The following is a 23200-nucleotide window of genomic DNA, read 5'->3' as shown; positions in this document are numbered from 1 at the left end:
GCAGACCCACTTGTTTCCTACCCACTCAACCTATATTGTCATAAATAGGGTTGCCAGATCTCTATACCCTCCCAACGGGCAGGGCCGGATCTACTGTTGCCGGCGCCCAGGGCAACCGAAGTCTGGCTACTCGTGCGCGCGCGCAGCGCATACACACTCCTGGAGCTGCGTGATGACATTGCTCCGTGACATCATCACGCAGGCAGCATGTGCCGCCCCATGGCAAGCCGGCTGTCCCAGCGTGCCGCGGAGCTAGCGGCAGTAGCGTGGGTGGCTGGGAGGCTGCCCACACCATTTTCCTGCCCCACAGGACAAGGGGCGGCCGGCTTGCTGCTCGCCCCTTGTCCTGCGGGGCAGGCGAATGGCATGGGCAGCCTCTCAGCCACCCGCGCTGCCCTTTGCCTGCCCTGTAGGACAAGGGGCGCACGGCAAGCGCACCCTCCGTTTTGCCGCCTGCGCACTCCTGGGATGGCAGCTGCACCCGGCGCCCCCTCTTTAGTGGCGCCGGGGGCAGACTACCCCCCTGCCCCCCCATTGATCTGGCCCTGCCAACGGGAGGGGGGGCCCTGGCACTTATCTCATGTCTGTCGCCTGCTCCATCTTTGCATGCACTCCAGTGTTTGTGTGATGGCATGACTTTACTGACTTACTAAATTTCAAACACAGAAAACCATGTACTAAGGCACATTTGGATATTTTACAGTTGGCAACGTTAAGAGGCCATTACAATAAGATCCCATATAATCAACATGTTTGTTCTTTGCAATCAAAGGACTGTTGAAGATTTAGTTCAGGTGGTTTTTCGGTGCCCAGGATTTGCAGCAGTATGCAAAAATATATATCGAGAATACAATATCAAGGGAGATCAGACGAGAACAAATTTGTGATACTGCTGGTTGATAGAAGCAAATGGGTAACGTTGCAAATGGCAAAGTTTATCAACTCAGTTATAAAGAGTCAGTCAAAATCCTGTTAGTTTGGTTGATGGTTAGTAGTTATACTGGGTCCAATGTGTCATTTTAGGAATAGCAAGCTATTGTTATATCTGTTTTTTGTATTTTTTGTCACCAAGGCCCACACCTTTAAGCATTTATCATCTTTGTTTTAATCAATATTTTTGGGTTTAATTTGTATTGTGATAATTAGACTGTTTTCTTGTAATGTTGTTTGCTAAGGTTTTGAGCCAATACAATAAAGTTGAATTGGACTGAATTATCTACATGCGCTCATGTATGCCTTTGATATTTTCAGAGTTATTTTCTTACTAGCTATGTAAAATGGAGGGTTATTATTTTTCAAATGTTTGGATGAGTTCTGCCCTTTACTCTCTCCCAGAAGCTCCTTCCTATTGGAAACAAACTGGATTCCATACAGATTAAAATACCCCCTTTCCATTGGTTTAAATGCTATTTATAGTCCGTCTTTCTCACTGACACTCAAGACGGTTTATATAGTCACCTTCTGCTAGGCTTACTTTAAAAAAAAGAAAAAGCAAATAAATAAATATAATGGTTCTTTATACTGAGACCATGGGCCCACCAAACTCAGAATTTTGCCCGGCAGCAATGTCAAGAATTGAATTTAGTAACAGGTTGGGGGAAAAAAGAGAAAAACCTTGTGCGTGGAAATATGTGTGTGGCAAAAAGCTAAAAACTATTAAATAGTAGAATCTTTTAACTAAATTTTAAATATTAAAAAAAACCCTATGTATTAAAAATCCTTCAATTTTGGGATCATGTAAGTGCTTTCTAGGGTTGCCAGCTCCAAGCTGGGAAATTCCTGGAGATCTAGGGGGTGAAACCTGGACAAACCTGAAGAAAGTGGGGTTTGGGGAGGGAAAGGACCTTGGCATGGCATAATTCCATAGTCTATCCCCCAAAGTAGCCGTTTTCTCCAGGTGAACTGATCTCTGTGGCCTGGAGACCAGCTGTAATTCCGGGAGATCTCCAGCCACTATCTGGAGGCTGGCAACCCTAGTACCTTCACCTAGTATACTAAAGTTTCAGGTGGGTGGCAGTGTTGGTCTGTAGCTGAAGGGCAAGATTTGGGTCCAGGAGCACCTTAAAGATCACCTAGATTTCCCGCCTATGAGCTTTGGAGGCCTTGAAAGCTCATACTCTGGCAATCTAGTTGGTCTTTAAGGTGCTACTGGCGCCCAAGTTTTTTAAAAAAATAATTGCATTTGTACAATTATTGTACAATCGCACCGCTCCTTTCGTCTCAAAGGGGGAAAAACACTCTGCACATGTCCCTTAGTTCGGAAAACAAAAGTTAGTCAGTCTGTCCAACGCAGCAGGCGAGTGGTTCTCTCCGGCTTGAGCGTAACTCCGAACGGAGGAGGAAGATGCCAGAGAGAAAAGAAACCAGAGCAAAGGCGAAGGCTGCCTGTTGCAAGAGGCTGCGGGGTGTAGCAAGCTGTACCGCAGCCAAGTGGGCGGGCGGAAGCGGGAAACCCGGGGGCTGGCTGGCGGGAGAGGCAGAAGAGGTGGAGCGCTCGGGTCGGACCGGAGACAGAGTGACTCGGTTACTGTGGGCCGAACCGGGACGCAGACAGCGGGAGAGGAGGGAGCAAGGCCGAGTCCGGGAGCATTCTTGTTCTCCCCTCCCTAAAAAACAGCCCTGTGGTGCGAGCATCGGGAAGAAAACCAAAACAAAAAAGGTGTGTTGGGTTGAATTCCTTTGCAGGAAAAAGAGCTCGGCAGGTGCAGATTTGCGCGCTGGAGGATTGCGCGTGTCCTCTGCGCGTCGGTGCAAAACGCAGGAGGAAAGTTTGCAAAGCACGTGGAGAGCGGGTCTCCCAGGGAGGAGGCGCGGAGACGTGCCATGGTTTTAGGAACTGCGCTGGGGGATCTGCGGCGCTCCGGGTCGCCCTCTCGATCTTGCTTGTTCAGTTTCCCCCTCCTCCCAAGCTGGGAATAGGTTGCTGGTTAGGGATGCCAACGTCCAGGATTTACAGCTGATCTCCATACGACAGAATTCGGTTCGCCTGAAGAAAATGGCTGCTTTGGAAGGTGGATTCTCTGGCATTATCCCCCGCAGACCTTCCTTCTCTCCACAAACCTTGCGTTCACAGGGCTCTTCCCCCAAATTTCCCTCCCAAGAGTTTGCACTGTAACCCTGAGCGTTATTGGCAAAGTGGAAGGGGCTGACGCTGCAGTAATGGTGCAATCCTTAACACACTCGGGGGTAAATTCTCTTTTGATCCCCGTGGGATTTACGTCTGAGGAGACATGTTGAGGATTGCACTGCAAGTTCTAATTACCCCGCCTAGTTCTCCCAGCGGAGAAACGTGTGCCTGAACTTGTACCATTTAAAACTGCAGGATTGCTTGAGCGTCCCGCCTTTTTAAAGAATCCCTGCATAAGGCAAGCTAGCATTTCAGGGCCTTTTCTGTGAGCAGGATTTTGTAGGCGCGTTTGCAGGTTAACGCATGAGCTCTTGCAAAGCAGTATAGCCTTGACTCGGGTGCAGCCTTTAGCTGTAGCAGTTAACGGAGTGAGTAATTGAAGTAGTAGATCTGCAATGAAGGCTCCAGACCGGATCAGGGCCCTGGGACCAGTAATTAACCCTTTCTGGGTTTTTTCCAGCTTAAGCTGCTTTTTGCCCCATTGCGGGTTGCATAACCTCGTGCTATCTGTGCTTTTCCTATGGGGCAGATAATAGTGCAGGAGGTGATATAAATTGGGGAACAGTGTGGGAGGTAAGGGGTTAAAGCTCAAAGTTGTGGCCCCCGGTATGCTTTCTTCTCCTCTGTGCAGCTCCTTTTAGCAATTTAGGTTGTCAAAGATCTGCCTCTTCTGTAGCTGCACCTTGAAACAAGAGCGGTCCAGGGGACTAGCCCTTTTGGTCTGCAAGACTTGAGGCCTGTAGCACCTTAAAGACCAGCTAGATTTCCAGGAGATAGATCAAGATGGTTAGCCATGTTTGTCTGCCTGTAGCAGTGGAAAAGAGCAAGAGTCCAGTAGCACCTATAAGACTTAACAACATTTGTGATAGGGTATGAGCTCTTGTGAGCCACAGCTCACTTCTTCAGATACCTCTTCTTCATGAAAGCTCATACCCTACCAGAAATTTTGGTAGTCTTATAGGTGCTACTGGACTCTTGTAGATTTCCAGGGCATGAGCTTTTGAGAGTCCAAGCTCCCTTTGCCTCGAAAGCTCATACCCTGGAAATCTAGTTGATCTTTGAGGTGCTGTTGGACCCAAATCTTGATCTTGAGATGGAGCGGCCATTCTCTGATCGCACCTTCTCAGTTTCAGCCCAGTGGGGCTAATAACATTGGCTTATCTTGCAGGGTTATTTTTAAAGTTTTCTGAGCAAATGCACATGAACTGCTTTGGGCCCTGCAAAGCACTACAGAGCACTTGGCACTCAGTGGAAGGTTCAGGGCAATTCGGTTGGGTGAAGTTCATGCTGAAATTATGTGGAAATACACCCAATCCTGCCCCTTTTTCTGCTGTGGCGAAAGGGTCAGAGTTCTGCCTGTGAGACTGATTGAAGCTGTTCAGCCATTTGCCTAGCAGGGGATTTTGCCATTCCTGTTTTTCAAGCACTGTTTAATGCTCAGTGTTGCCCTTTGCTTTCAAATAAAAGTGTGGTGGGGTAGGGGGGAGAGGCTGGTTTACCAAACGTGCCATGGATCACCTTAAATATAAAACTGAATTGGTTCTACTGCTTAAACTTTTGCAGGCCGTTTTAGTGTTGTTTTGATTAAAGGCACCTAACGTGTCTGTCAGATATAATTCTTAACTCAGCACAGAGGAGTGATTGACTTATTAAGTGCCGGGACACCCTTTCAAAGCAAATGTCTTTGAACAATGAATGCAGCTAATTTGCATATCGGTGTGTGTGTGTGTGTGCGCGCACGCGCTTTTGAAGGAGAGGGGCATAGGAAAGAGAAACTTCCCACTTTGGCATGAGTACGACTGAATGAACGGCATTTTATTTTTTTCTAAGCACGCTTCAATCAAGCAGATTATTTTGCCTGCCCTCCTCCATGCCTGGCTCCTTCTAGAATGGCACTCCCTGGCCGTTGCGTGTTCAGACTGACAGATAAAAGTCAAACTAGCTTTGGAACGATGGGTGCTGTGAGCTGATGAACTGGTGGCTTTGCAGATAAGCAGAACGAGTTAGTACAGATGTGCGTTGTGAGTAACTGCAGAACTCTTCCGACGGGTTGTGCGTAAGGAGGTAGGAAGTGTTCTGGATCAAACCAGAGAAAGGTTCGTTGAGCCCAGCGTTCTGCTTCCCACAGTGGCCAACCAGATAAATTGAAAGGCTGTAGAGGTGGAACTTCTTTCTGCTGTTTTTCTGCCCCAGCAGCTGGTATGCAGAAGGATGCTGCCCCTGGACGTGGTGGAGTGTTTATTGGCGGGGAAGGCTGTGCCTCAGGAGTTTCGCGTGCAGAAGGTTCCAGAATCTTTCTCCCAAGTTCTCAGACAACAGGATTCAAGGCTTTGCAAAGTCACTGCTAGAGCCAAGCTACAAGTGATGCCTGACACAGGTTGGACACTTGTCAGCTTCCCTCAAGTTTTGATGGGAAATGTAGGCGTCCTGGTCTTGCAGCTGTAATGGAGAGCCAAGCTGTAAAACCAGGACGCCTGCATTTCCCATCAAAACTTGAGGGAAGCTGACAAGTGTCCCAACCTGTGTAAGGCGTCACTTGTAGCTTGGCTCCTAGTTAGAATAGAGACCAGTGACCTAGGTCTGGTTCATACACAGGAGAGTATGAGGGGCAGAACCCCAGGGCTGAAGAACGGACTCCACTTGACTGGAGGTGGTGAATTCCAGCTTTGAATGTTCCTTTGCGGAAAATACTCCCATGAGAATAGAAACCGACCACACTGGGGGTTCTGCTCCCCTCCTTCCTTGCTATTCCCAGGAAGCTTTTAACCCCAAAATAGAGTTCTGCAAGATTTAGACTTGCTGTCTGAACTGATGTAGTGGTTAAAGCATCAGGCTATGTTCTTGGCAGCCCAGGTTCAGATCCTCACTCTGCTATGGACACTCATTGAGTGAAGTGGAGCCAGTCGCACACGGTCAGCCTAACTTACCTCACGGAGTAGTGGTTGTGAGATTACCAAACAGAATGTTGTTGTAAACTGCTCTGAGACAAGTGGTGTATAAATAGCTATTAAAATGCTAAGATTGGACCAAATGCTAGAGCAGGCGCTATCCTCTCAATTCCACCTGAGTGAACCAGGCCCTAAATGGACCAATGGTCTGACTTGGTATGGAAGCAAATGTGTGTTTATTCATTTGAGTCACTATTTTTTATTCAAGAAGGTGCTGTGTAGCCATAATAATAATAACGGTACTTATACATCGCTTTTCTAGACAGATGAGTGCCTCACTCAGAGCAGTGAACAAAGTCAGTCTCATTATTATCCCCACCATACAGCTGGAGAGATGGGGCTGAGAGCAGGGGCTTAGCCAAGATCACCTGCTGAGCTCAAGGCAGTAGTGGGATATGAACCAGCAGAGTGCTGATTTGCCGCCCAACCACTTACCCAAAGTCACCTGCTGAGCTCATGGCAGTAGGGAAAGTCGAACTAGCAGAGTGCTGATTTGTAACCCAACCATTTAGCCACTGTGTGCTACAGCAGCTAGCTTCTGATAGCCCTGTATTCATTGGCTTTGTCTAATCCCTTTTGAAAGCCATCTAAGCTTGTACAAGCTTGCAGATGGTCCAGTGGTAGCTACAACAGTGGGCACAACATTGGAGGAGGTTTACATAGGGTCAGCCCAATAAATTTATTTATATACTAGTTATAAAGCCCGTTGTGGGGTGAAAATACAACGGGCTCTAGAAAGGGCAGGGTAGGCGGGCCAGGCATTGCCCCCTCTGTCACACCCCAATTTGGTCGAGGGGAGGGCAAGGTGGCCGGGCCTGGCATTGCCTCCTCCCAGCATCGTGATGGAGGGGTAGGCGCCATGACAGGCCGCCTGTACCAACCCCATTGGGGATGGATTGGGCTGCTGCAAGCAGGAAGTACCATCAGGGAGGCAGTGGCAGGTGCCCTGGAGGGCTCCTGTGCCCAGCAGCAGTTCATTCTGGCCCTGTTGGTGCTGGATTAGGCCGCTGCAGGCGAGGAGTGCTGCGAGGGGGGGGGGGCACCAGGCATCCTGGCAAGTTCCTGCTTCCAGCAGCAGCCTGTTCTGGCCCCAGCAGCCCATTCTGGCACTGTTGGGGTCAGAACGGGCTGCTGCAAATGGGGAGCGCCGCTGGGGGAGGCGGCAGCAGCAAGTGCCCTGGTGAGCGCCTGTGCCCAACAGTGGTTTGCAGGGAAACTTAGGGCCAGTCATGCACTCTTGGCCTAATGTACCCAACAGGGTTGTTGTGAGGATAGAATGAAGGAAAGGAGAATGATGTAAGCTGCTTTGAGTTGGGGTGGGGTTGCCAACTCTGGGTTGGGAAATTTCTGGAGATTTGGGGAATGGAGCCTGCAGAGGACAGAACTTAGGGGTGTGAGATACCTTGGTGGGGTGTAATGCCATAGAGTCCACCCTCTGAAGCAACCAATTTCTCCAGGGAAATAGATCTCTGTCATCTGTAATTCTGGAAGTTGGCAACTGTAGTTGAGATATAAATGAAGTAAATAATTGTTTAAAAAATTTGCATGTTCTGCAGAGTTGCCCAAGTATGCAGAAACCCCAGACTGGTTTGTGGGTGGTTGGGATAGCTAGTTGACCATGTACTTTGGGATTAAGAGAGAACGATGATAGATACCTCTCTCTCTCTCTCTCTCTCTGTGCAATGATGTTACGTCGTATTGCAATCTGCTGCGTATTGTAATACTATATAGAGAGCTTTTGTCTCTTCTTGGCAAACAGATGGAACCTCTTGACCCAGATTTCTCTTCATGCTTCCAGCCATTTAAACATAGCTGTTAACAGTGGCACACGGCTTTAATTGTGAACGCTGACAGCTCTTTTGGAAGATTTGTGGTCAGAGGAGTCAGCTCTTTGATAAGTCCATGAGAAGGGACTAAGTTTGCCGTCCCACAGCCATTCCCAGAAAGCTAACCAGTGCCTGTCTTGAGAGAATGATGTCGTGGCACTCGTTTATGTGCACAATTCCTTATTCCCCCTTCTAGTGTGGTACAGTGGTTATGCTATCAGAATAGTTTCAGGTGGGTAGCCATACTGGTCTGTAGTGGAAGAGCAAGATTTGCGTCCAGTAGCACCTTAAAAGGTGTGAGCTTTCGAGAGTCAGAGCTCCCTTTGTCAGTGTCAGGTTAGGATCTGGGAGACCCTGGTTCACATTCTTGCTGTGCCATGGAAGCTCACTGGCTGACTCTGGACTGATCACTTTCGCCACTTAACCTGAGTGGTCAAGGGTGGTTATGAGAATAATATAGAAGAAGGGGATAATGTAAGCCATTTGGGGTCCCCGTTGTTGGAGGAAAGTGGGACATAATTGAAGTAAATAAATTCTGCTGGGAGTGGAACCTTGCGTTGTATGTCATGGAATTTAAATGCATTAGTAAATTGTTACTGTAGATTAGAAGGTCTTTAGGTGTAAGCTTACCAGCAAAAACTTAACCAGGATCGTTGCCAAAACACATTCTTGTATGATCAGAAACTGCGTACAGTTTGTAAGGATATACCTGGTAGCCAAGGAAATGGCTGTAATTTCTTCTTTAAAAAAAAAATCTCATTGTCTTGCAGATATTGTTCACATTTCTTCTTTATCTTCCCAGTTCTTTTAAGTGTTGTGAGCCTTTGACCCACTGGCTTTTTGCTACACAGCATTGCCCAGGGTGGTGTGATCTCTTCATAATACCACTGCTAACGCCCACGCAAAGGTTCCAATCCCTCCACTCACACACATCCTGGGACTTCCTTGTTTTTCTCGGCCTTCTCATTTTCTCCTTTAAAATGCAGTATAACCTGTTTTTGAGGGCCTTTTTTGGGTAAAAGTTTGGTCTTTCAGATAAATCTAGTCTAGTTTTCAAGAACTTCGCAAGCTCTTTCCTTGCCCGCAAGCTTTTGACCTTAAAGAGAGGGAAGGGGCATGGACTTCTGAAATGGACAGTACAAGCCATGGGGACTGTGAGAAACCACAGTGAGAGAAATCACAGTTGAGAGGTTTCCCCCTAAGATTTCAACTGCCCTCAGCTGTCCGTGCCTTCTTGAGCTTGCTCAAACTCTTATGGGTGTGAAAAGGCCAGTCCCCCCACTTTTTTGTTCTCAGTTCTCATTATGCCATGTTTGTGGGGGAGAGGAGTATTTTTCCATTTTAATTTGAAAACTATTTTTCTTCTCACCTGGGGAATGTTTCCAGTGGACAAGAACCATGACTTGGTTTGCAAGTAGCCCCATTTTTCTGCCCTGATGATAGATATTTGCCCCACATGTTTCTTAGAAGGTGTAATGATGTGGAGATGTTTGAGCTCTCACTCCTCCAGAACATCTGCAGCTCTTACTGAAACCATTTTGGCTTCCCTTAAGGTTACAACATGGGTGTTGGTGGGACTTAGAGCCAAGGAGAGCCAAGCCACAAGTGACGCCTGACACAGGTTGGACACTTGTCAGCTTCCCTCAAGTTTTGATGGGAAATGTAGGCATCCTGGTCTTGCAGCTGTAATGGAGAGCCAAGCTGTAAAACCAGGACGCCTACATTTCCCATCAAAACTTGAGGGAAGCTGACAAGTGTCCTACCTGTGTAAGGCGTTACTTGTAGCTTGGCTCTTAGTGAGTTATGGTGGGGGGCTTGCTGGTGATACCATGTTGCCAGTGATGTGCTGATACCATTCCTGTGCTCCTGGAAGTGATGTCAACACATTTATTTTATTTATTATTTTTTGATTTGATTTGATTTGATTTGATTTGATTTGATTTGATTTGATTTGATTTGATTTGATTTGATTTGATTTGATTTGATTTGATTTGATTTATACCCCGCCTTCCCCACAAATGGGCTCAGGGCGGCTAACAACATTCATAAAACACAGCGAATCAATCACAAAACCATAAAATCAATACTAATCTTAAAGGAGTCATTAAAATAGTCCAGACATAGGCTATTTAATTAAATATTTGGGAGTCTGTATATGGGCATAGCAGATGGCCGAGGGAAGTCCCAGAAATAGGGGTGGTCTTTGGTGGAAGAAGGGGGAAACCCACTGGCACTCAGCAAAGACCCGGCAGAACATCTCCATTTTATAGGCTCTGCAGAACTGTAACAGGTACTGCAGGGCCTGGATCTCTAGCGGGAGAGCGTTCCACCAGGCCTGGGGCAGGGCAGAAAAGGCCATGGCCCTGGTTGAGGCCATATGGACGTCCTTTGGGCCAGGGACCACCAGAAGTTGCTTGATTGTAGAGCGCAATGCCCTTCAGGGGACATAATGGAAGAGGCGGTCCCGCAGGTAAGCAGGTCCCAGTCCGTGAAGAGCTTTAAACACCAAGGTTAACATCTTGAACCGGATCCGGAACTCCACTGGGAGCCAGTGCAGCTGGCACAGCACAGGATGAATCTGTGCTCGAATTGGAGTTCCAGTAAGGATGTGTGCTACTGTGTTCTGGACCAGCTGTAACTTCCGGGTCAGGCCCAGGGGCAGCCTAGCGAAGAGTAAGTTGCAGTAGTCTAGCCTAGAGGTGACCGTTGCATGGATTAATGTAGCCAGGTCTCAGGGACACTCTGGTATTTGGGCAAAACTCTATGGTTTAACCATAAGAGGTTTTTGCCCAAATACCAGAGCATCCTCAGCATGCTTCAGTGATACATTGAGATCACTTCTGAGTGCATGGAGACTCCATTGGAGAGTGATGTCAGCATATTGGGATTCTGCTGACCTCCCCCCTGTTTCCCACTATTCTCCCCCCACCCCCAGCCTGTCAGCTTAGCAGTGGTGAGAAGCACCCGTTGTTGGTGGGGGAATCATTTGTTCTGACTGGTAAATCTGGCTTCCCTTGAGAATCCCCAGATGTTTTGCCTGAGAAGGAACCTCTAGATTCATTTCTAGTTTTGTTTTGAGGCAAAATCCATCAATAACCTTGGAATATGTAGAAGTTTTCTGGGGAAATGTACTAGTTGGGAGGGGATTTCCCTCAAAACCACAGTTTTTCTGATGAAGAGCCTCTAAGTGTGTTCTGAATTTCACTTGGGATGAAATTTGGTTCGTAGCTTTGTATTTGCCAGAAGCATTACTGGCATTTATCTCTGATTTAGGGATGATAATCGAATTCTTAGGGTGTGATCACACCATACGTCTGTGGCAAAAATAAACACAATTGCGTATTTCACATAAAAACTCAGATCCTGTTCCTATAGCTCCGTAGCTACCTACACCACAGAAGGAAGAAACCACATGAGATAGTGAAGGTGGGTCATGTAGGAGGTAGCCTCAGCACCTCCTGGTCCAAGATTCAGGGTGCTGGCATGAGTCTTGGTTTCTCCATTCAGATGTTACTGGGCACCTGCAGTTCATTTTGAAGAGGGAACCCACGCCAGATTATGTTTCTGCCATGGAAGTAATTTCTGGACAGCTGCGGCATATGCTCTTCCCACATTTCTTTATTTTACTTCATCTATGTTGGAGTAAATGCCTACCTTTACCGAAATCCCAAAATGGCTTATGTTGTTCAGCTCTCCTTCATTTTATCCTCTGATAATGGCGGCTTTCACACATGTTGGATAATATACTCTCAGTGCATTTTAGCAGTTGTTTGCTACGGATTTTCCTGCGTAAAAGTGCACCACAACCTTGAACTTTGCATTGCAGGAACGAGCCACACTTCTGCAAGGTCTGTTTCCCAGATGTAACAGTGGCCGTTTTCACATGTCGTTAACATCGCGCATCACTCACGGAATGCTAGTGTCTTTATGGCGCAATTTCTGATGTCGACAAGCCACGAAAACGGAATCATGATGGGATGACATCAGAAATCGTGCCATGAAGATGCCACCGTTTTGTGAGTGTTGCGTGACTTTAACGACGTGTGAAAACGGCCAGTGTGTGGTTCTCTTTGACTAGGTAGATAGAATGTTAGCTAACCTCAAGTTACTACTGTTACTACTACTAATGTACAGAGTCAAAAAAAATAAGTCCATGACTGTAGGAGCTTATGAGCCCAAGCTTTGACATACAGGAGACAGCAAAGGAAATAGAGGCAGGAATAAAGAGAGGAAGAATAGGCCTTTTCTAGTCACATGAGCTGAGGCTTGGAGAGAGGAAAAATGCAAAGGTTTTCTGATTGTGCTAAAGCTCAGCTTTGAGGGGGGCTGCTCCAGGTGTAATAGATGTGTGGTGAGAACCATTGAATGTGCCCGAGGGCAGCCTGGGGAGACCTAGGTTCAAATCCCCGATTGACTTGAAACTTACTGGAGTGACCTGGCTGTATCTATACGTAAGAATAAAACAGAGGGGAAGAGAGAGCCACACATGCTTTGGTAAGCTTCTTAGAGAATGGGTTGAATAAAAATGAAATAAGCAAGTCGGATCCTTGCATGTAATTCAGCTGCGTGGGCCGGGAAGTGTGGCTGTCATCCCATTAACGTTCTGCAACCTTTTTTTGCTCTTAATTTCTGTTCCAGGTCTTCAACGAAGCGAGGCCAAGATGAAGATGGATCTTAGAGAATTCATTGATCTTGAGGTGGTGGTGGTTTATATCAAGTATATTATCATCCTCATGATAAAAATGATGTTGATGAGTGTCGTGACAGCATACTACCGAATGAAGAATAAGGTAAGAAGCTGCGTTATCAGGGTTTTAATGGAATTAACTGGACAGCCTGTTTGGTGTCGTGGTTAAGAGCAGTGGGACTCTAATCTGGAGTGCCGGATTTGATTCCCCACTTCTCCACTTGAAGCCAGCTGGGTGACCTTGGGTCAGTCACAGCTCTCTCAGAGCTCTCTCAGCCCCACCCACCTCACAGGGTGTTTTTATTTGTTTCGATTTCTGTTCCGCCCTCCCCACATTAGCAGGCTCAGGGTGGATTTATGCACATTAAAAATTTACAGTTGAAAACATAATAAATACAATATAAATATTTAAAATACAAATACAGCACAGCTCTAAATTAATTCAGTTAAACCATTTCCACTGTCACTAAAGTTTCTTTGGAGGTAGATGTTTTGATAGCGACAGCTCCGGCTGGCAGGGGTCCGACCCAGCATCAACCGTATGCCTGGCGGAACAGCTCCATCTTACAGGCCCGACGGAACGATAACAGATCCTGCCAGGCCCTGGTCACATTAAACAGAGCGTTCCACCAAGTTGGAGCCAGGACCGAAAAGGCCCAGGCTCTGATCGACGCTAGATAGGCCTCTCTGCGGCTAGGGACTGTTAATAGTTGTTTTTCACTAGATTGAAGCATCCTCTGGGGCACATATGGGGAGAGGCCATCCCGAAGATATACAGGTCCCAATCCACATAGGGCTTCATAGGTTAATACCAAAACCTGTTTGTTGTGGGGATAGTAATAGCATACTTTGTAAATTGGGTGTTAAGTTGTCCTGAAGGGCAGTATATAAATTGAATGTTGTTATTATTATTATTATTATCGGGTCATTTCATAGAAAAAGAGCTGGAGGAACTCATTAGCATAACTTATTAGCACAACTCATTAGCATATGCCACACCTCTTGCCATCACTGGAAGTGTGTCATTAGTATGACTGATTTGCATTTAAAGCGGGAATATGTCTTTCAGTGCATCGGGCAAAAGAGAGGGTCTACAGGGAAGGTTGAGGCCCAGTGCTGGTCCATGATAACACCGGTAATGGTGGGTTGGGAGCCAAGATTGGGGGAGAAAGTAGTGCATTCATGCGGCCTTTCTCCTGGTGGGATTCCCATTAAGAGGCCAGGTTGTGTCTGGCCTTCATGTCTTGCCTGTGTGTCCCCAGAGAGGTAAGCCAAGTGTCAAGTGAGAGAGAGGCAGGGATCTTTTTTTTTTTTTTTTTTTAAGTCCAGGCAGTACTCCTCTGTATGTTTCTCCTCATACATTAACTCTCCTGGTTTAGGAACTATGCGCGTTTGAATGCTCTGGTATTGCACCCATCCCCTAACTAAGGAATCCCAAGCTGGGTAGCTGTGTTTGTCTGTAGCAGTGGAAAAGAGGAAGAGTCCTGTAGCATCTGTAAGACAGTTAAATTTGTTGTTTTTCACTATTTCCGGGCACAGTTCAAAGTGCTATGTTTATCCCTTCCATTGCAGCCTTTCTGGTATCACTTGAAACCTTACCTATTCTTTTAAAATCAGTGACCTCCCAGGGGTTTTATTTGCTTTTTGTCTTGATGTCTCACTATGGTGTTTTACTTGTCTGTGCTTTTAAGTTTTGTGTTTCTTTTTAAATGGAAAGAGGTCATGAAATGTACAAAATACATCAGTACAACATTTGCGCAGATTGGCACTAACCGTTCTTGGTTTGCCTGACCTCTGTATTTTGGTGGGATGGCCCTCAGTATGTGTACATGTGTACATGCGATTTCTGGATAGGGGGGCTGGAAGCAGAGAAAGTTTGTAAGCTCAGAACTAGGCTTGCTTTTAATCTGAGCATCAATGCCTCTTTTTTCTGTACGCCCTTCTCACAAATAGGCTTTTAGTAACCCTGAAGATGCGGCATCCTATGGGAAAGGAGAGCAGGCGAAAAAGTATTTGCGGACTGATCCGGACGTGGAGCGCGTACGCAGGTAATTGGGGGGGGGGACTTCCATCAGAATTGGTTGACGAGAAATCTGGGAACATTGACTGAAAGGATTTGAGAAACAACATATACCTGGCTGCTATCCGCTCCCTTCTATTTGAGGGTCAGAACTCTATGACTCTGCCTGAGGTAACTTTTCTCTATGCAGGAAAATGACTTTCTGTGGTCATTGCACAAATAGAAAACGATGCCTTAGAATTTCTTCAAGGAACCAGAGCACCCTCTGCAAGAGTCTGAGCCAATCTGAGGCTGGAGGAGTCTTTTATTGTAGAAAATTAAGTCTGTTTGTGGAGTGACTTTCATTTGGCTGGATTTATGGGTTTATGAACAGGCTTAACGGGGCTCCTAAATTTGATAGTTTTATCATGCAGTGTTTGGAAAATTCAACCACGAGCGGCTTTTATCTGTTATTCATTGGCTTTTAAAGATGAATATGTGCTCCAGAAGCAGCCGTAAATGTTTCCCCCCATCCTAGGTAAACCAGTCTCACACACAAACACATGAAAACGCCTTACCCTGAGTAAAACCACTAGTCTCTCAACATCAGTATTGTCTACTCTGACTGGCAGCTGCTCTCCAGGATCTCAGGTGGATAAGAAAAAACAGGGGTCCATATAGTCCAGCATGCTGTTTCACGCAGTGCTCTGGAGGGCCAACAACAGGGCAGACGCTGAGGCCCCTCCCCTGCTGATATCTCCCAGCATTGATTCTTGGAGGTTTGCTGCCTCTGGTTGTGGAGGCTCCCTTCAGTCACAGTGGCTAGTAGCCATTGATGGACTTGTAATAATAATAGCATTCGATTTAGATACTGCCCTTCAGGACAATTTAATGTCCACTCAGAGCGGTTTACAAAGTGTGTTGTTACTATCCTTACAAAAATCACCCTGTGAGATGGGCGTTTTACAAAGTGTGTTATTGTTATCCTCACAACAATCACCCTGTGAGATGGGTGGGGCTGAGAGCTCAGAGAGAGCTGTGACTGACGCAAAGTCACCCAAGCTGGCTTCAAGCGGAGGAGTGGGGAATCAAACCCGGCTCTCCAGATTAGAGTCCTGCTGCTCTTAGCCACTACACCAAACTGGCTCTCCATCAATCAGCCATCAATCAGTCAATTCTTTCATTAGCCTCTTTTCTGCCTAATGGCACTTAAGGCAACTTACAATGCAAAGAGAACAACAATCAAGAACAAATACGTAGGGGACAATTAAAGTCACAGTTTCGAGGCTACCAATAATTAAACCAATTATACTAATTAAATACCAAGCTTAAAACAGTCCTCTTCCCTCAGACAGCCAACAGCCCTTTAACCTTCCCAATATCTCTGTTCCTGTAGACAAAGGAACAAACCCTGGTAACACCCCCCCCTGCCCCACAGAGTGGCAACCCCCTTTGGTGTTGTCCTCTCGGTGGAGGTCCCACCTCTGCAGGAGTCTAGGAGAGACTTCCAGAATCCCAGGGAGAGATAATAATGACGCAAGCCGGGGCAGGAAACTACTAAGTCATGGGCTAGCTACATCATCATCATGTGATTTTATACCACTCTTGCAGGAAGATTAGTGCCTCACTCAGAGCAATGAACAACATCACTGTTATTATTATCCCCACAGTACAGCTGGGGAGCTGGACTGTAGAGGAGGGGCTTACCCAAGGCCACTTGCGGAGATCATGGCAGTAGTGGGATTCGAACCAGCAGAGTGCTGCTTTGCAGTCCAACCACTTAACCTCTATGCTACAGCAGCTCTCATATACCTGCTAGCAGATGAACAACTTCACATTTGTGTTCTTTAAGAGCCCTCAGGTGTATACCATCTGGACCTGCAGACTTATCCAGAGGTCTTTCACATTACCTATTACCTGCCAGGGTTTGAACCTGGGCTGAGGCTGGGTTCCTTAAGGGTGACGTTCTGGGGTAGGAATTGCTGCTTAGATGCGTTGGGAAGCCGGTTGAATGCATAAAATGCTGTGCTTCTCCAGGTAATGGCAGACAAACTTTTTCAAAACAGTTACTCATAGAGGAACCCTGATAAGCTTCCAGAAAACTATTGAGATTCCCTGGAACACTGGTTGAAAACCACTGCTTTACAGCTTGACGAAAGGTCTCTCCGTGCCTTTCCCATGTACTGTACAAGTGTGTGCATTGACATGTAATTGTGGGGATCTCCTTCTTTGGAGGTTTTTAAGCAGAGACTAGATGGCTATCTGACAGCAATGTTTTATTCTATGACTGAGTATAAATTTAGGCAGCGGGAGGGAGGGAGTGTAGGAAGGGATGAGCCCACAGTAATGCCAATCACCACTTTGATGTCAGGAAGGAATTTCCCCCCACGCCGGATTGGCCAGGGACCCTGGAGATTTTTTGCCTTCCTCTGGGCATAGAGCAGGGGTCACTGGGGGAGCGGGGAGGGGAGATCGCTGTGAATTTCTTGAATTGTGCAGGGAGTTGGACTAGATGACCCTTAGAGTACTTTCCAGCTCTGTATTTCTATGAATGAAGCAAGGGATGTGATCTAGTCTGAGCTTTTATTGCCCCCCATTGCTACCTGTGTTGAATTAGCTTGCCTTTAAAATAAGATTTGGGGATATCAACATATACTAGTAAAGAGGCAGAAATTTGATGAAGTTGTATAGTGAGTTATCATTACCAATATCTTCTGCATACTGAAAATTGGTCTTTGGGGTTGCAGTGATCAAAAAAAGCAGTCAAACCATAATACTATGAAACGTCTTTGCTTCTTCCCCAGAATTCATCTCAATGACCTGGAAAACATCATTCCGTTTGCCATCGTTGGGTTCTTGTATTCTCTCAGTGGTGTCCCCTACTCGACTGCTGTGCTGCACTACCGACTCTTTCTCGGGTCTAGAATCTTCCACACCATAGCCTATTTAGTACCTCTTCCCCAGCCCTGCAGAGGACTGGCTTGGTTAATTGGCTACTTAGTTACCTTTTCAATGATATACAAGTTGATTCTGGTTAGCCTGGCCATGTGATGGGAAATGGTCCCTGTTGCCATCATAATCGCTGTATGTTTTTGAAACTTCCTACCTTCCGGGAACCCTTTCCACATTGATTCTTCTGCTATGGAACCCCTGAATGTCTGTCAAAGAGCCCCAGAGTGCTTGGGGTATGTTCTAAGGAGGATGCTCTATTCATTGAGGAATAGATGAGACATTTCGGATCTCACTGTTGCCCTGTTCTGACAGAAGGTGAGCGAGAACACATCTCGTGTTCTCTTGTAACTGCATATGTCTGGCAGAGAGCAGAGAGATCAGTAAGTGGTAGGCAAGCTGTACTCTCCATAGCCTTGTCTGCTAGTATTGATCTCCTCATTGGGAAAACCTTCAATAAACTAATATGAACTCCAGGTTTCCCCGGAACCTAATTTGAAACTACCACCAAACCTTACTTTTCCAACATGTTTTTGCATGACAGACATCTCAGGTTGGGTTTTGATTATTATAGCTCACCCTACTTCCTGTTACGGTTGCTCTTCCTTTCACTGCTGTTGTTGCATTCCCTTCTGAACTTGGAAGGATAGCACCAGTATGGAACACGGCAGACTCCATTAGAGCAGTCAAGACTTTACTAAACTTGTCCTGCTCCTCTGTTATGTCCAGGGTATTGGCGTAATCCCTTGTTCGGTTGCCACTTTGGCTAACCTGTTTGGGTGCTGTTTTTCTGATAATGTTAGGAATTATGAACCATGGTAATAGGCTGAATTTTCAGTGTATGGAATACCAGGTGCTGGGGCAGTACGTTGGGAGGGGGGCATCCTGTTCGTACCCCACTTAAAAGCTCCCGTCTTGGCCATGGCCATTTTTGGAAAATGGATCAAGGTATGACTTTCCAAGGCAGTTCTTTGGTCCTTGATACAGTTTGTTTTTCTCAATTCCTGTTTGTGAAGAAAGTTGTCTTATTCTGTGGGCTTGCTCCCCACGCATGGGATGCCAAACATGTGACGCCAGAGCTGATGAACATTCCTAAAACACATTTTTATAAGGGTGGCTCTGTAAATTTGCCCATGAGTTACCCTGCAGGTTACTGCCAAAGGTGACAATATAGGTATAAGGCGGTAAAAAAGAATTCAACTCACAAAATACAGTTTGAGAGGTTTTCTCCATTCTGCATTCTACGGACACCCTTTTTACATTCCAAACAGTGTTATCAACCGAAAGTCAGATGCAGCATTGTGGTTCGTTCCATTTTATGCCTCTAGTTCTGGTTGATATGATCAACTATCTTACTTAGTTGAAGCATAAAATACATCTTTCCCTACTTTTCTCCATCATGTTTTTCTTCACCTCAGAATGATTGGAATGACTGTTTTGTACATGTTTAAAGATTTTTAATGTATAACAACTCTATTGATGGCATGAATGTATGGTAATTTTCTACAGATGCTATTTCTGGATGTCTCTTTTTGACGCATAAATCAATAAAGACAACAGCAAAAAAAAAGAAAAAAATTGTATTGGAATTTTTGGGCTGTTTCCCCCCCTAGCTCTTCTAACTGCAGTCAGCAAATAGGATGTCACAATGAATCAGAGAGTCAAATCGTGGAGTCCTTTGAAGAATATTTGCCTTAATAATAAGATATAGCAAATAATGCCAAACCTTGTTGCAAAGGAGACTTTGATGCAAATAGGTGTTTGTAACCAAGTGTAGGAATAAATTCGGGGAGCAAAATTTTTCGTCGCCTAATATCCCTTTCTCACTTAAAAAAAAAAAGAAACAAGATAACGTTCTGAATTTCGTATACCATGGCTGCAGCAATGTGATTTTTACAGTTCTTGTCTCTTCTGTAAAATAGCTAGGGATTGTCTGACTGTTATTCAAATCCAATTGCCCAGACTCTCTGTGCCTAGTGGGTATTCCAGGAAATGGATGAGCAAACGGTCCTTATTTTAAAGAAAACCGAGATGTGCTTTTTGGACTAACAAGTCAAAGGGTACGAATGGATGAACACAAGAAGAAAACTGCAGGATCAGAACAGAAATCCTTCTAGTCCAGCATCCTGTCTTACAGCAACCATCCAGTAGCTCCAGAAGACCAAACGAGATAGAGGCTAAAGCGCTTCCCTACTACTGCCTGCTAGCATTGGAACACAGAGATTTACTCCCTCTGATTATGGCGTTTCTGTTTAGTCAGCATGGCTAGTAGCCATTGATGAACTTGTCCTCCATGAATCTGCCTAACTTCCTTCCAATGCTATCGACGCTTTGGAGCAGAAAACAGAAATCATTCCAGGGGTTAATAGGATAATGGACTCTTCTGAAGAATATCTGTGCTGATTTTCCACCCAGTTCAGGGCCCCCAAGGCAGCAAACATTAAAACATTTCAGATTAAAAAGCATTTAAAATACGTGTATGTAGGAAGTGAGAGAGCTCTGGTAAAGGGAGCTCTGACTCTGGAAAGCTTATATCCTGAAAATCATGTTTTCTCTAAGGTGCTGCTGTAAATTCTTGTGCATTTTAAAGCTTGGATTGCTTTTAAATTTGTAACTTTTGTTTTTTAATCTGCATTTTAACTTGGACTAAAGATGGGCACGAACCGGGAAAAATCCAAACCGCACGGTTTGTGTTTCGTCGCATTTCATGAACCATGAACTGGCCCCGGTTTCTGAACCGGTTTGTTTGGTTCGTGAAAATGTCACTTCCAGGGCAGCAGCAGGTCTGCAGAAAGCCCCTCCCCCATTGCCTGGGAAACTAATTGATCTTCTCCAGGCTGTCTGCAGTGACAAACCGAAAAATGAACCAGCCTAAAGTTCATGGTGGTTCGTCAGAAATGGGCTCTGACAAACCACTGGTTCACGGACCACGAACTGGCCCGGTTCGTGTCCATCTCTAATTTGGACCATTACATTTGTGTCCTCGCAACCTGATTGCCACACTGTTCAGCAGCCTTAAGGAGATAAATTGGGATAGATGTGTTTTAAATCTGAGACCTGTGATTTCCACCATCCCCCATTTAGTATCTGCATCCATTTTCAAACAAAAGCAGGTTAGGGTTCAACCATAAGAATCTGTTCTTTGTTCCTGTCCGTCAGCATCACAGTATGCTAAGGTAAGTGGTACATCTCTTTATCTAAACACTTCTGCTTATTTGAACCAATCAGCTGCAGCTGTTTTGTATCAGGAACTGGCTTTGAACATCTTACAGCATGGCCCTTTTCCCCGTCTATGCTCATTATTCTTCTCTTATTTTCCTTCTCTTGTTTTCCATCTTGTCCCCTATATTTCTGACTTTGTCTTCTTTAAAATAAAAGTAGAAAAAAGAAAACACTACTGCCACCACATTGGTGGATTTCAGATCCACACAAGCCTGCTAATTTAAACATCTCTTTCCCCAAGTCATCTTGGTTGTATTGCTGTAGAAACACTGTGAGATGTGAAGCAAAAATGAACATTACTCTTCAAAAGCAATAGAGAGAAGCCTTGGGAAAATATTCTAAGGTTTTTGGATTCCGCTTGAATATGGGAAGGTGGCTGTGGAAGGCAGCTATTGGCAAGTTTCCGTGACATTACTAGTTTTACTATTGTCCGTACTGTTGACAGAGTTATTGAGAACTCAAGGTGGATTACAGCATTATAAAACGAATGTAATCAAAACCAGTATAATAACATACAATGAAGAGTGCAATAAAACTTGATAGCACATTTGGATTTCCTGCCATATCCTGTGAGAAATGGTCTTAACGCAAAACCCTTCCTCTACTACAAGGGTGGGCAATTGTTTTGGCTCGGGGGCCACTTTGTGGGAGCAGAGGTTAGTGGAGGGCCGCACCTTTTAAAATGATTGCATTCATTAGTTAACTTTGCATTTCAGAAAAGGTTTAAATTGTATCATAAAAATCAATAAATATAAATTAAATAAAATAGTGGTAGTTTTATTCAATTTATTGTGCTAATTTCATATCATCTATAGCTGCAAGCACATTTAATTTTAGAATCAGTTTAATGAGACAAATGTACCCTATCACACTTTTCTACTGTCTTGGCGGGCCACAAAAAACTCTGTAGTGGGCCGCATGTGGCCCGCGGGCCGCAATTTGCCCACCCCTGCTCTACTACAAAGAACTACAGCAATAAGTGTAACTTTGTCCTGATGTAGCAGCCACCACGACCCCCTTCTTTCTCACCCATTTGTGTCCTATAACAAGCTGTTTAGTTTACTCATTATTATGAGTTAACTAAACAGTTAACTATTACTGGCTTTTGTTATGTCATTTGAAGATTAGATGTAGCCGTATTTTATTATTCATAGACATGACAGTATAATAGCACCTCAAAGCTTCTAACAATGTTGCTTCATGCTCCAGTGGATGGTTTTGAGTTGCCACTAGATGTCCCTCTTTGGCTTTTAAAATTTTTGGACAACAGCATTTGCAAGAAGCCTGTGTCTGTTGGAGGTAGTTTCCCAGTCTGGAGAGTTTTGGAACAAGATAGAAGGAATCCATACACATTCATATTAAGGAACTTGGGGCCTAGATATCCAATCCTTTGGAGAAATGCAGCTTTATGAGAGTTTAGGAGATACAAGACAGACAACTGTGTGGTTCTCCCTTACCCCACAGAGTTCCATATGATACAGAATCACGGTTGCCTGCAGTAGCCCCCTTGATCAGCTCTAGTTAAATGGGCTCTACGGGGGTTTTGAATCTTACAGGGCCCGGATGAGGTCTGGTGGCTCACGATAACACTCCCTTGACAAGAAGCTAAGCAGGTCTGGAGCCGATCAGTGCCTAGATAGAAGACCCTTGGAGGCCTCATACATGGGTTTATTTTAGTTCCATAGTAGAAGAAAGATGGAATGTATATAACAAGCTGGTGGCCTGTGAGGGATTTGTAGGAAAGGCAAAATTTGGAAGCCTGACTCCCTCCCCTGGGCCGATTCCAGACGACCCTCTGCATTCCGAAACGTCGCGCGGAAAACGCAAAATAACGCGTTTTCTCGCGCGAGTTTTGCGCAACTTCGCACAAAACTCGCGCGAGAAAACGTGATATTTCGCGTTTTCTGTGCGACGACGCGCAACGTTTCGGAATGCAGAGGGCCGTCTGGAATCGGCCCTGGTCTCCCCCTCCAAGATCCCATAAGCTGTTAGAAGGTTGAGCATACTAGCTTTCCTTTTTTTACCTCCCCCCCCTGCCCTCAATTCGGTGTAGTGGTTACGAGCGGCAGGACTCTAATCTGGAGAGCCAGGTTTGACTTCCTACTCTTCTGTTTGAAGCCAGCTGGGTGACCTTCAGTCAGTCACTGCTATCTCAGTCTCACAGGGTGATTGTTGTGAGGATAATAATAACACACTTTGTAAACCACTCTGAACGGGCGTTAAGTTGTCCTGAAGGGTGGTATATAAATTAAATGTTATTAACTCTCACAGTATTTTTGACATTATGTCCCTTCTCAAGAATATTGGGTCCTTATCGGGATGTTGTTTTTGGTTAATTTACAAAGTTGTTCTGCCTATCTCTACCCCCAGTAGGGAGAGGCCCCTGCTTGATTGTGGGTGGCCCTGTCATGTGGTTTTCGTCACCTGCCTAGGAGCCAACCA

At 45.5% G+C, this 23200-nt stretch overlaps 1 protein-coding gene across 1 annotated transcript; it reads left to right on the top strand.

Annotated features, from left to right (window-relative positions):
• The first annotated feature begins 2482 nt into the window (after nt 1-2482).
• On the top strand, nt 2483-19108 carry MGST1 (microsomal glutathione S-transferase 1). Its single transcript, XM_054988500.1, has 4 exons — nt 2483-2659; nt 12540-12691; nt 14542-14636; nt 17392-19108. The coding sequence occupies exons 2-4, from the start codon at nt 12563-12565 to the stop codon at nt 17636-17638; spliced, it is 471 nt and encodes a 156-aa protein (XP_054844475.1). The 5' UTR covers nt 2483-2659; nt 12540-12562; the 3' UTR covers nt 17639-19108.
• Nucleotides 19109-23200: the final 4092 nt, after the last annotated feature.

This window comes from Eublepharis macularius, chromosome 9, assembly GCF_028583425.1.
Source record: "Eublepharis macularius isolate TG4126 chromosome 9, MPM_Emac_v1.0, whole genome shotgun sequence".
Lineage (NCBI taxonomy): Eukaryota > Metazoa > Chordata > Lepidosauria > Squamata > Eublepharidae > Eublepharis > Eublepharis macularius.
Note: the sequence above shows the minus strand (reverse complement) of the source record. Positions and strands in the feature narration are given on the sequence as shown.

Excerpts from the sequence above, each read along its gene's own strand:
- MGST1 (XM_054988500.1), top strand. The coding sequence starts at position 12,563 with ATGAAGATGGATCTTAGAGAATTCATTGATCTTGAGGTGGTGGTGGTT. Across the intron at positions 12,692-14,541 it reads ACTACCGAATGAAGAATAAG|GCTTTTAGTAACCCTGAAGA; the intron begins GTAAGAAGCTGC and ends TCTCACAAATAG. Across the intron at positions 14,637-17,391 it reads GACGTGGAGCGCGTACGCAG|AATTCATCTCAATGACCTGG; the intron begins GTAATTGGGGGG and ends CTTCTTCCCCAG.